The sequence below is a fragment of the Lygodium microphyllum genome, chromosome 17 (assembly GCF_053477565.2).
Source record: "Lygodium microphyllum isolate KBCC chromosome 17, Lygodium_microphyllum_v1.1.10, whole genome shotgun sequence".
NCBI classification, from domain to species: Eukaryota; Viridiplantae; Streptophyta; class Polypodiopsida; order Schizaeales; family Lygodiaceae; genus Lygodium; species Lygodium microphyllum.
The window spans coordinates 121,521,634-121,536,020 of NC_141151.1; the positions used below are offsets into that span (position 1 = coordinate 121,521,634).

At 40.4% G+C, this 14,387-nt stretch overlaps 1 protein-coding gene across 1 annotated transcript; it reads left to right on the forward strand.

Annotated features, from left to right (window-relative positions):
- Positions 1–4,343: 4,343 nt before the first annotated feature.
- On the forward strand, positions 4,344–5,986 carry LOC148022311 (large ribosomal subunit protein P3z-like). The gene is made up of 2 exons (XM_087697953.1): positions 4,344–4,677; positions 5,379–5,986. Exons 1-2 carry the CDS (start codon positions 4,474–4,476, stop codon positions 5,547–5,549), a joined length of 375 nt encoding a protein of 124 aa, XP_087554079.1. The 5' UTR covers positions 4,344–4,473; the 3' UTR covers positions 5,550–5,986.
- The last annotated feature ends 8,401 nt before the right edge of the window (positions 5,987–14,387 follow it).

Here is a 14,387-nt window from a genome sequence, read left to right on the forward strand (position 1 = left end):
TCCAAGGTGGGATTCATTGGGACTTTGCTTTGTGGTCAAGCTTTATTATGGTTTGCCCCAATCTTGGAAAATAATATGTCAGTACTTCATAATTATGAGGCATTTCTTTGTGAGCTCACTTCCACATTTGGAGATGTAGACATTGGTTCAATAGTAGAAACAAAACTTTGAAAGCTATGACAAGGTAACCACCTTACATCTACTTATGCATTTGAATTTAGGATATTAATCTGTGACCTCACTTGGCATGAGAAGTATTTTATCAACCAATTCAGATGGGGTCTTCGAGATGACATTAAGGACCTCATGTTCACTACGCATGAGGCAAAAACACTCAATGATTACATCGTGCAAGACATCTAGTGCGATAATAGATTGTTCGAGAGGAATTAAGAAAAGCGAGAAGAATTAAGGTCTCACCAATGGAACCCAACCCCAATCAGAGAACCCAACCCCAATCAGACAAGAAACCAAGCCCAAACTGATGCAAATAGATAATACCAAATTCCAGCCCTTGACCCCATAAGAAAAGCAAAGATGAAGAGAGAATCATCTATGCCTATATTGTGGACACCCATGACACATCGCCCTAAATTGCCCAAATAAGAGGACAAGAACCCCAAGAGTTGTTGCAACCATCCTCAAGCATGAAAAGGTGGATCTCTCGTGCTATAGAACTCCATGAGGAGGCTCAACCACCTTTTAGACCCGTTTATAGGTTATCCCATGATGAACTACCTGAACTACACAAGAACATTGATGAGAACTTAGCCAAGGGGTTCATTATGCATTCAAAGTCTCATGTTGGAACCCCAATTCTATTCGTGAAGAAGAAAGATGGGTCACTTTGAATGTGTATGGATTATTAAGGACTCAATAAGATAATAGTCAATAATCGATACCCTTTGGCATAGATATTAGAGCTCTTGGAATGCCTTGGAAAAACCAAGATCTTCACAAAGATTGATCTATGAGGGGCTTCCAATCTTGTACGGATCAAAGAAGGAAACGAATGGAAGACAGCCTTCTATACAAGCTATTGTAGTGCTTCAATATATGATGAATGAAATCTTGCGAGAGCATATAGATGATTTTGTAGTAATATATTTGAATGATATCTTGATATTCTCAAAATATCCAAAGGAGTATGAGCACCATGTAAATTTAGTTTTGAAAAAGCTCAAAGAAAAAGGACTATATGCAAAACTTAAAAAGTGTTTCTTCCATTAGACAAAAGTGGAATTCTTGGGGTACAATGTCTCCTAGAGAGGAATCTTCATGGACCCCAAGAAGATTGAGACTATTTTCGACTAGCAGACACCCACATGTGTCTACAATGTCCAATGCTTCCTTGGCTTTGCCAACTTCTATACGATATTTATCAAGGGTTACTCAAAGATAGTCACACCACTCACTAGACTCATAAGAGACTCAAAGTTCTCATGGACCCTAGAAGTCGAGAAGGCCTTCCAGACCTTGAAGACCGCTTTCGTCAACACTACCCCAATCCTAGTCCATGCAACTTCTACCGAGCCATTTTTCTTGGAGACCGATGCATCTGACTATGCCTTAGGAACCATCTTGTCCCAGCATAGAGATGATGGTCATATGCATCTGCTGACATTTCACTCAAGGAAGTTCTCCCCTTGAGAGATAAACTATGAGATCCATGATAAAGAACTCCTTACCATTGTAGATGCCTTTGATACTTCTTGGCATCATTATCTAGAGGGTGTAGCCCATAAAGTTATTGTCTATATAGATCACAAAAATCTAGAATACTTTATGACAACCTCCATCCTCAATCGAAGACAATCCCACTAGAGTAACTTCTTATATAGGTTTGACTTTATCATCACCTATCGCCCAAGACGCTAACAATGCCAATCAGATGCTTTATCAAGAAGATCCTGCTTGGCACCTAAAAAGGGAAAAGAAGCTTCTGATCAACAATGAGCAGTACTACTCAAGCCAGAGCACCTCCAACTAGCAACCATCTCTAGTTGTCACCAAGACGACCCTACCTTGATCCAATTAATCCATGAGGCCCTATCCGTGATGATTTGGCCAACAATGTCAAGAGAAAAAATTAAAAGGGAAAATGAAATGAAGTTTGTGAGTTTCAAGAAACTAATGGATTGTTATACTATAAGGATCTACTTTACATCCCTCTATGAAAGTCGAGACTCTAGGTACTTCAACGACTCCATGGCACCCCAACAACAAGACACTTTGGAGTTAATAAGACCTTAGAGCTCAAGCAACATATCCAAAAGGTTCAGAATCAAAACAAGCACTATGTGGGCTAGCATCGTCTTCAACATCTAGCATACAAAGTTGGTGATAAAGTATGGTTACTCAAGCATAACCTCTAGACAACAAGGCCCTCCACGAAGCTAGACCACCAGAGATTTGGGTGCTTCACTATCGTAGCCCAAATCAACCCACTTTGCTTACTGAATCCAACTCCCCAACATCGTGAAAGTCTACCTAGTCTTCCATGTTTCCTTGCTTGAACCATACCACAGCTTACCATTGAGGGGGGTGAGATCTAATCCCCTACCACGTGTCTAGATTGAAGATTATGAAGAATTCGAGGTCGAGTATGTCTTAGATTGGAGGATCTCCCGAGGTTGATTGGAATACCTTGTTCATTGGAAAGGATATGACATCAATGATTGCACTTGGGAACCTGTAAAATATCTCCAAAGAGCATCTCTCAAAGTTTAAGAATTTCACAAGAAGAATCAAATGGAACTTGGACCAAACCACCAAGCCACTCCTTGTGGAACTCATTGCTAGAGGAGGGGGTGATGTCATGGACATGCCATGATCAAGTGTACGGATTAACTCAGGCATGATCAAGTGTACGGATTAACTCTTGCATTAGCATGGAGCATAGATTCATATGGCATGAGCAAGAGTTAATCCATACACTTGAGCATGGCATGTCCGTGATATGTGTGACCCATATTCTACAGTTACAAGGAGCCTCATTTGCCATGCCCATATCCATTCCTTTGAAGGAATAAGAGATTTTCACTTCTTCCATGATTGAGAGTAGATTAAGACATCCATTAGAAATAAGAGTGATGATGGAGGGTGTATAGTATTTCCATAAGATAAGTAGGTGTTATGGCAATGGAGGTGGAAGACTTTACCATTACATATGTAGACTATGTCATTGTGTGTGGGGCTTACATAATCTCTCCATTTGTCATTAAGCATCCATGAGGTCTAGATGATAGGACATTAATCAAGCCACTGATGGCCATTGTGCATGATGGTTACTTTGGATAGGCCCCACCATAAGAGAACCAATACTTTTGGGAAGATCATTTTTCTTTTCGTCTTTAACAATAGTGAGACTTCTTGAGCTTAATAAAAGTGTGATACTAGATAACCAATGGGTGATCCATGAACTATGGTTATTAGGAGTAGCTCCCCTACAACAAGAGGACCTTCATGGTCTTGTTTTTCCACACTTTTGGTGATGCAATCACTTGATAATAAGATGTGACCATGATGGGTATTCTTACCTAGAGGGATATTCTTCTAAATGAATCTTGTAGTCTATCCACTCCTATTTTGAATTGGATCTTGCTACATTTGGCATGTCTAAAACGAATGGCTATGCGAGATTTGGACTAAAATATACCTCTTTGTCTCACGTGGCCCTCAAAAAGGAGGAGTTAATCAGTAGTCCTTTGAAGGTCTATAAGAAACAAGGACAAAAAAACCAGGAATATTAAGTGTAGAAGAAGACTAAAAAGGTTGAAGTTGAGAAGGAACATATGGTTGGTGAAACACTAATTTACTTGAAGAAGGCATATTTGGCACTTTGATTAAAGATCGATCTTTCTTCACGAGGATGATTTGCCTTAATGGTCAAAGCAACAATAAATCAAGACTCTAGGTTGTTATGGTGTTGGAGTTCTATGTTTTACCCATGTTGAATAGGATTGTGGGTTGCAAGCTCAATAAAACTCTATTTAGATTCTGTATATTTCCTCAAGGATTCAAACACATTGTAATGGCTCTGGGAGGGCAATTTGAATGACAACATGTGACTGGTTTGTTGAGAATCCTGATTTTGTCCATCTTCTGGCTCGACAGTGTGACTAATTTTTTTTAATGAAGTAGGCTGATTGTAGCCTTCATCAATTGAGGCGAGAACAATTTTGCTACTTCCCTCCCTCCATCTTCATGATAGTAGCAAAAGTTGAAAAGATCGACCATGGACATTTTCCAACAAGGTAGAAATATGATTACATTCCTCTACCCTAGGGTGTTGTTTAGAGTGTTATTACCGGTTAAGACTATTTTCCTACACCGAAGTGCTTAAAAACTTAGGGTTTTAACAGTTTCTGATCTTTCTCTCGCTCTGTGCGTGTGTTCTCCCAGCGCGGAAGGGATCTCGCGACGATATCCTCTCTCCCTTGCTGCAGGTTCTTCAAGGAAAGGGGAAAGACCATGCCTGTGTTCACATTCATCTGCCATCTTAATGGCGGCACTTGGTCAGCCAAGCAGCACGGCGGCGACGCCGGTCTCGAGGGCTCCGCCTCTTCCTCCTTCGACCTGCAGAGGCATCTGACGAATCTCGCGCTCTCGCACGCTGGATCTGGGGCCGTCTCCTCCTTCTTCTCCCCCATCACGCCTTCCTCTGCTGTTTACGAGGTGCGTGTGTGCCCCCATTCTTACTGTCTTGATAGTGCTTGTCTGTGCGATTAGCTTCCACTGCCTGACATTAAACTATGTACTAAGTCTCGAAGGTATTGTAATCATGACAAGTGCAGCTATCTGTTGCATTTCGTCGTAGAAAGTATTGAATGGAAAAGCTTGTCGGAGACTTAGAAGAAAACCTAGAATTGAAATAAAGAGACTGACGGCCGAGGCAGGAAGACGAATCGATACTCCATCCAGTGTCCATGGAATACATATTTGGTAGCAAATAGAAGAACCTTTAACTCAGCTCGGAGGAACCTTGGAATCAAATTACATGAATTTGCCATATTGATAAGTAAATTCTGTAAACTTAAAGGATTTAACCGTTATTCTACATTTTGACGGTTGATTTTAACTTTTTTGAGTTCACTTTACATTAAACGTTGGTTTTTCTCTTGAATACTGACTTCATTCAATCTCCCCAGTGAAGTTATTCCTGTATTAGTGTGGATAGGGGGGCTAGCAGGGTAAATCTCACACTAAACGGTTTCTTTATTTAAGCTTGCGTTTATAGATTCATGAACATGGTCATACTATTGGCATGGTTTGGCTGTTTGTAGTTGTCCCTACTTCAGTAGGGTATTACATGTAATGCTTTTAACGGGATACATCTGCCTCCCCTTGCCAACTATCTGCTTGATGATTGTATTCAGGTTATCGTAGGTGGTGGTGGTGGAGGTGGTTTCTTTACTGGCTCAGCAGGAGGTGCTGCTCCTGCAAGTGGTGGAGGTGCTACTCCAGCTGCAGCTGAGGAAAAGAAGGAAGAAGAAAAGAAAGAAGAGGAGGAGAGTGATGACGATATGGGATTCTCCCTGTTTGATTAGTTTTTGTAGGGTGTTTTAGCATCATTGCCACTGCCTTGATAGAGACTCTTGAATAAGAGTCCTGAAGACTTTCTGTTACAATCATTTTTGTATACGCAGAGAAATATTCAAGAGTAAGCGTTCAAAAAAAGTTGTTGCTTTGCTTTGTCTTGAAAATATGTAACCAGGTCAAGTATTAAGCATGATGACCGAAGCACTACCTAGGGATATTGATAAGTCTCAGGGTGCTGTGACTAGCACCCTGTTCTTGTGTGGGCTGTCAGCTGTTTGCTGTTGGCTTCAGGTGGGTAGATTGCATCCTTACCCAGTAAGAGATTGAGCGAACCTTTGATTGCATGAAACATGCATGCAAGGGAAATGGTGGGATCACTGTTTTTGAAGCTGCAGGTCAGGTGGTTGAGCTTAGTTAGCATTTCTTTTTGCTTGTTATTGTTGAATTTTCTCTTCCTACCTTTACCTGGGTAATAAGCAGGTGCCACACTAAAGTGCACTTCAGGATCTAACTGCGGGCCCCTATTTAGATAACTTGCAAGTCTATGGGTTTCCAGTTAAATGACCAGTTGATTGAAATGGCACCCAAACATTTTGCTAACAGGGAACTGACTGTGGCCTTATTTGTAATTAGATGGATGGGACGATGGACCTAGCAGCCAGGGAGGCCTTCATGCGTTGTACTGTTAGGTTGTTGTGCCAGTACAATAAGTTATTTTTTATCCTCATAGTAATAATAATCTCTGCAGCCCCCTTCTGTCAGAGCAGGACCTCCATGATGGTAGTACTTTGATGCCTTGTCAAACCCTCTATCAGAGAATGGACCTGTTTAAGTCCATGGAGTTGGAGTCAAGGTTTGCAGATGGGCAGCTATTTCTAAAACTCTCTGAAGAAAGAGACGTCAAATCAATGCAATAAAATGAGGATATTCCTGTATGGTGTACCTGTTCAAGTTTTCAAGCTGAGCTATGTTAGATCTCTCCTCTCTCTCCAATTTAGCTTCTGTGTCCAGGAGGACTTGACTTGTGCGTGGGCAGGCAGTAGTTACATCAACCCTTTACATGATCAAAACCCGAAGAATATTTCCCTGTGAAAGAAGTGGCTCTGATTCTGCTCCCTTGTGCTAGTAAACCTCTTCGAGTTTGCATGTTTACATTATTTCTGTAAGTCTAAAACTTAGCTTTTGATTCGATTTAACTCTGGTCTTATGGGTTGAGTTTTTTGCACGTTCTTAACCTTGTATGTCATACCCTAATGCAACGAGATCTGATTTCAAGTATGATGAAGATACTTTATTGCATTGTTTACTATGAACTTCTTCCAAGTGACCCTTTACAGTATAAGTCAATCAACCAAAGTGTGTTTGTTGGGGTTGGGTGTCCCCCCCATGTCTCCTCTCTCCTAAGGGCATGGCCTGTCATGTAGATGATGAACAGGTAAGTCCCTCGCCTACTTATGGATGGGGAGCCTCCCCACTTTTTGCATGGATTGTCAAGGTTGTGAGCATCCATGGGTCTAAGCTTTACATGTTTAGATATAAAACCCAAGTTCTTCTAGGCATCAAAGGGAGCATTAGATTCATGTTGGGACAATATCAAAGCAATGAGATGTATATGGGGGTGATGAAAAGATCATGAGCGTACCTAGAAGCAAGCAGCATGTTTGCGTTATATGTTGATAAAGGATATGTACTCGAAGTTACCACGACTTAAGTTTATCAATGAATTTGATGTCTTGTCCTAAGATGTATTGACATATTTTTATTGATTTGTACTGAATATACTTTTAAATAAAGTGAGGAAAACACAAGGGCTTGACTAATATGTACAACTGAGTAGCATCACTACAAGGAGAGGGTGCTTTTAGATCCAAGAAAATTTGAGTTGGATTGCATGAACTTACATGGAAGCATGCCTCTTGGCAATAAGGACCACCTTGTCTGGAAGTTGTTGCAACTCAATTTGCAAAGGTTTGGTAAAGTCGCCAACTCAATTGGAGAAAATTGTTATTACTCAATTAAAACCAACCCTTAAAATAAGGTTGATGCACCAACTGAACGTCACAAGAATCAGAAACCTACTAGTTGCACGTGGTAATATAGCTTGTGAAGTGGGCATGCCATGTCTTTCACAACCACTTCTATCTTAAGCATGCACCTACACACCCCCAAACACACACGTTAGATGTGCTTAATAAGGGGTTTGGAGATTATATAAGTATGGCATAAGCTTGATCTCATGCAACAATTTACAAGGTTTTGTTTCACTACGGGAAGCAATCTACAAGACCTATGCCTGAACATGGCCTCCTTGTCTATATGTATATATGGAAGGCAATGGTAATGGAACCGTAAGTTAGCTGCTGCAATGATGTAAGATGACTCTATTTCACTATGGGAAGCTATATACAAGACCTATGCTCGAACATCCTCTTGGTCTATATATGCGGAAGGCAATGGTGATGGAACCACAAATTAGCCATTGCACTGACATCAAGATGACCCTATTTTCTACAAAACAATGATCCGTATTGACTTTCTAGTGTTGTTAAAATGGTAACTGATAATGGTTGCAGGCACCCTCAACACAAAAGCTGTAACAGGGATGCCAATTGAGTTGCAAGGGTACCCTTTCTCGCAGCACCATTGATCATTCTTCCCTGGTAGCATGATCAATGGCAATACAGATTTGCTCATCGTGTCAAGGCTGGTTGCAGATATAAAGTCAGTCATAGCTAATGACTCTGATCCAGCTTTGTAACTGAGAGTACTAGTATGAAGCTCCATTGCATCAGCCGCCATACCTTAAAGTACCCCATGATTTTGGAGCAGCCTGTCCTAGAATTGAGAGATCTATGATGTTGAGATGTATGAAACAGAGTTGCAAACACCCAATCACTGCCTAGAATGTGACCGGCCTCCCTTTAGAAATGGGCATAGAGACCACTCCTTTAAACACGAAAAAGATACTGTTGATAGCAATTATTCACATTTTTTTGATTAGCTATATGGTGCAAAAAGTGCACCTTGCCCGTCACTTGGAAGAGGAGGCAGGGGAGTGTTTCCCCGTTTAGGTTGCATTACTTCAAGCTAAAGAATTGTTCTCTTCTTTTTGAATGCATATTTGGAAAAATGCCTTGCCTTTTTGTTTCCAAATGATTGTTATGATTCATTTGCAAATCAATTGTGATGAAGGGCATTGGTTATGTGTTCATTGAAGAGTTGATGCACATCTTGAGAGCTACTGACTTTTTGTATCTTTATTGTGAATCCTCTTTGTTGGAAATTTTCCGTTTTAATATTGTGTTCTTGCAAGCCACACAAACTAGAAAAGAAGGTATCCCCTCTATTGGATCCCAAAGCATTAGCCAAATCCTATGATGTATTTGAGCATTTTATGAGCTCATATTGTTGGCTTAATAGCTTGTCTAGTGCTTATTGCCAAAAATCTAGCTAGGGAGTGCCTATGGTTCTATTGATTCTAGTTGGAATAGCCACCTCATATTCAAACTTTTAGGTTTTTGAAGTGAATTGATAACCCCTACTCCACCCATGAGATATCATATTATTGCTCTTTGCCAAATGGAGTTTACATGTTTTCATATTCTCTTCCACTTTGTTTCAAAAGGATGAATTGAGTGGAAGCACAACAATGATATTTCATTCATGATTGCAAAGAATACCTAGTTCGAATACCAAGATACCTAACAATTTGATAGTGTTATATTGCAATAGCTCCAAAATTTCTAACCACCTTGTCATTGCCAACTAAATTTAGATGCAAAATTGATGTATTGCTTGTGTTATTTTTATGAACTTCAGACATTTGAAAACAATTAATAAGCAATCAATGTATTATAATTGTGGCCATGACTATAATAAGGGAACTAAAGGGCATCCTTGCCTTTTGAGGATACAAAGTTTGAATGGAGAATACATTCAACCTCAATTAAAGGGTTATAGGGGGGCTTCTAAGCAATACAACAAACATTTTGACAAATCTATTCTTGAAGCTCATCTTGTGTGAGTAATAATGTTCCAACTAATTATGATATGCTCTATCCATATCTACGTTTACTACGCCAATGATTTTCCTCTCAACATTGTGTAATAACTAGTTATCAACTATTTTGCACTGGCTCATGCAATTACTCTTATACACTCCCTCTAATGGCGAAACTATTGGTGCACATTACTATGCACCAAGCTTCAATGATTAGATGTTGGGGTGTTGAAAGCTTTGCCAACAACAACCTTTGGTGTTCTCAATGTGAGATGGGACCAAGACCTTGCGATGTAAGATGGGAGATGAGCATATTGAAGTGATTGTGCTCACATCATTGCAAACTACCATATCACCAAGTACAATTTACTCTATCAAAGCTCAACCACTTACCTCAAAGGTATTGTTGCTTTGTTGATAAGCTCCAAGCTTGAATTCCTTCACATGATTTGCTATCTCAATCCTTGCTCCACACCTACATGTGAGCTCCCATGCACATGTCTAAGCTTCAATGAATACCTAAAGGAGGAGGAGAGCAAGGGAGAAAAGGCCTCACACCTCATTTAGTCCTCTCCCACACAGTCACTCTCACACTCCACTCTCACTTAAGCTCAAAGAAAGAGAGAGTGGTTACTAGATGTAGCATACTTGTTCTTGCATTAGTTAAGAAGAAATGGCAAAAGAGTACAAATGGTGAAGCTCCTAACCCCATAACCATGACCTAAGCCTAAAATTTCACACCCATTTAGCCTCCCAGTTAAGTCATAGCTAGGCTAGGGTGGAGGTCATCTGATCCGTATGATAGATGCATGATATAATACACAAGTGATTTGATATGGTGAGGGTTTGGGTTAACTTAGCTCGACCCCAGTTATATGCCAATAATTGAATGGGCCAATGGATGTAACAAAAAAAGGAGGAGAAAAGGAATGAATTCAAATTTGGCTTATATGTTGTCTTCTTCTTTTTCTTCTTCTCACTCACTCACTCTCTCATTCTCTCTCTCTCTCACACACACACACACACACACACACACACACACACACACACACACACACACACACACACACACACACACACACACACACACACACACACACACACACACACACACACACACACACACACACACACACACACACACACACACACACACACACACACACACACACACACACACACACACACACACACACACACACACACACACACACACACACACACACACACACACACACACACACACACACACACACACACACACACACACACACACACACACAATCTCTCTCTCTCTATGTCAGACGTTAGTTGCACATTACATCTAGTGGAGATGATGCCAAGATCTTTGTTAAGCCCACACAATCCGCATGCAACCCAACTAGATGAGACAATGTATCAACAACCAGAACCACCCAACTATGTTGAGTAGATGATGCAAGCTGTGAGTTCCATGCTTAGATGCCTTAAGCAAAAGTGTACCGACCATAAATCAAACACAAGGATCGAGAGAACAATGCACACACAATTGCTAGAAACCCCATATTAGATAGCATTATCACAAATGACTGATCTAACACTTATTGAAATAATAGGACCTCTGCAAAGGCTCGAAATACACACATATCAACAAAGATACATGGTCCAAAATAAAGTGTTACATAATGTGCAACAAGACAAGACACCCCCACATTTATATCCCTAAAAAATTCCAACATGTAGACATGGACTATCATCATAGTCACCCCCTATTTGGGCATGTTGGTGAAAAGAAATTGTTACAGCTCTTAAGAACAAGATACTATTTGCCCTTAATGAGATACACAATAAATTCATATATGAAATATTGTCAACAATGTCAAAGATATAAAAGCCCTACTCATAAAAAAGATGGCCATCTCCAATGAATTGAAGTGTAGGGACCATTTCAAATAATCGATTGCTCATGATCTCATTGGACCATTTCCAAAAAGTAGAAATGAAAATAAATATCTAATGTTGTTAATAGAGAATTTAACAAGGTGGGCTAAAGCAAAAGCAATACCTAAAGCCATAGCAAATCATGTTAGCACATTTTTAATTGAAGAAGTAATCTTAAGGCATTCATGTTTGGACCAAATTTTATTAGACCATGGGAAATAGTTTACATCAAAAATCATAAAATTGATTAGTAAGACCGTGGGAATATAAAGGATTTTTGCATCACCCAATCACCCACAAACAATGGGTTAATAGAAAGATTAAACAAAACCATCAAGGGAATGCTAACCATGTATGTAGATCCAAAACATGAAGATTGGGATAGATATCTGCCTTACATCCTCCATACATATTGAACTATAGTTCAGGTGTTAACAAAAATCAATCCCTTTAGGGCCCTTTGTGGTTGAGATCCCACATTTCTTGCAATTATCAACACAACTAAATATATGTTAGCAGTCATGTGTGTCTTGTGTAGTCATCTCTTGCATGTGAGCATCAGTTTGAGGCGGCTGATGAGGAGATTAGGAGCTCTAACATTGTATTTATCTGCCATTTTATGTGTTTTAGACAATTTAGATGGATGACACATTAGTGCAACTCTTTTTGTGTAAATTTTTAGGGGGTTTGACTATATTTAGTTTTTTCCCTTTTTTTTTTTTGCATATATATATATATAGGCAGCCTACCCTCCCACTTTCATTATCCATTTTCCATCATTGATCCTTTGTGATCAGCCAACCCTTCTCATTCTTGCATCCCCCTACTACCGTCCGGTGGCCGCACTGACATGTAGAGTTGTGTGTTGGGGTCGGCCGACTATTGCAGCCTTGTACCTTCAGTCATTGCAATCACATTCTTCCTTCTCTCTCTTGTGTTCTCTCTTTGTCTCCTTCTTCCCTCCATGTTTGCATAATCTCACATGGTATCAGAGCCATGTGTGGGAGCCAAAGATATCGAAGAGGAGCATATTGTCTACGACAAAACTTGCCACGGGTCATGCCGACATGTTGCAGACCTTGTGCTTTGTGTCAAACAAGGTAGATCAACACATTTCTGGCCCATTTTTAGGTTGCATTTAGAAGGGCAGATTTGCATTTTGCTCCTAGGTGCCCTTTATCAAGCTAGACAACACCATTACTACACTTGAGAAACGTCAAATAAGATGAGCAGCCATTTTATTGATTGGGGGACATAAAAACAAAGCTATGTTTTCTACACACAACCCCCAATACACATGCTGCAAAATGAGGCCCTATATCACATGTGTTTGGGTGCTAGGTGGCTTCCATTGGGTCCACATAAGGGCAAAGTTGCATTTATTGTAGGGACTCCATTTTTAGGCACTCCTAATCCTTTACCAACCCTTAGATTGGTACATTTCTAGGTTGATTCCATGTTTTCCTCTGTATTTACCACTTGCTCTCTCTACTCGGCATTATGTGTTCCCTTTAGCAAGGATACTCCCCATCTACCTTGCCCCAACAAGTAGACTTCTTCTATACCATGGCTTAACAGACCTCGATTATCTCGAGAACACCTCTTATTGTTCACCTTTATTCCAGTGGCAACATCTTCTTTTGTCTTCTTGCTGGGGGATGGGATCATTCAGATCAACCATCATCTTATTTCTCTTTCCCATTATATTCTTCTAGGGCTTCTAGTCCCTGATTGGCAATGATGCCATCCTCTGAGCAGGTGCTAGTCCTACCCTCTCTCTCCGCATCCAACAAGATGGATGGGACCAACTACCCTCTATGGTCGTGCTGCATGCTGTGTCTCCTCGGCAACCATGTCCTTCAACAATTTGTGACAATCCCTATACCTCGATCTACCATGGATCCTCATGATGGAGTGATGATGGATTCAGAAGCTTTATGGGATCAGTTACATGCAAGAGCCCGTTCTTTTCTCCTTTTAAGTTTTACAAAGTGTGTGCTCGTATAAGTTAGATGTATCCACACCTTTACAAAGGTTTGGAGGAGATTGGCATCTCTCTTTCGAATCCAAACATTGAAGTGTCGAATATCTCTTGAGTTGAAGGCTACATCAACTTTTTATCACAGATTTCCCTATGATGAGATATCACATCCATAGGATGGAGGAGATTCGAGATGACCTTTCATTCCTCGGTATGCACATTTCTTTGGAGAACCTAGTTGTGACACTTCTCTCACATCTTCTATCACCAACATATGATGTGTTCTACACCGATCTTCTCACTTCTCGTAGCCAAGAGAGACTCACTTGGGAGGAGCTAGTCCAAATGATGCTTGAGTAGCATGCACTTCTTAACGAGTCAAATTTTTGTGGAGCCCATGCACATGGCCATGCTTATGTAGCCTTATACATAGATATAGGACAAACCAAGCAGAAGAAAAGGGAAGAAGAAAAAGTTAGAGTCATCTTTTGACTTTGATACAGATTTTGTGGGAAATTATGGAGGATATCCCAAGTGTCCTACTTGTGGGAAGACCTCATACCTCGATAATAAATATTAGAGGATATACCCTCACCTTTGTCCAGGAGTCAAGGAGGGTGAATCTACCTTCATCTATCTCTAATTCATCACCCGTTATTTCCACTTCTCAGGTGGAGGAGCCTTCTTTGACTATTTGGTCTTCTAAGCAGCCTTGGCTCATTGCAAGTGGTGCATCATCCTATGACTCCCCGAGGTGCTTTGCTAAAGGTTCTTCATCCGTCAGTGAGTATCATCACTACTGGTAACATTTATTTGATGCTTATTTGTGGTTTGGCACCTTGCCTCTATTGTCTGACCATCCATTGAGCTCCATTTCTAAGGCCTTACTTGTTCCTGACTTTGGTTTCTGTCTCTTCTCAATTTATGGCCTTCCTAGACTCAGGA

Bases quoted from the DNA above. Each gene is read 5' to 3' on its own strand.
- LOC148022311 (XM_087697953.1), top strand. From the start codon at position 4,474: ATGCCTGTGTTCACATTCATCTGCCATCTTAATGGCGGCACTTGGTCA. The intron at 4,678-5,378 runs GTGCGTGTGTGC...GATTGTATTCAG, and splicing joins CTTCCTCTGCTGTTTACGAG to GTTATCGTAGGTGGTGGTGG.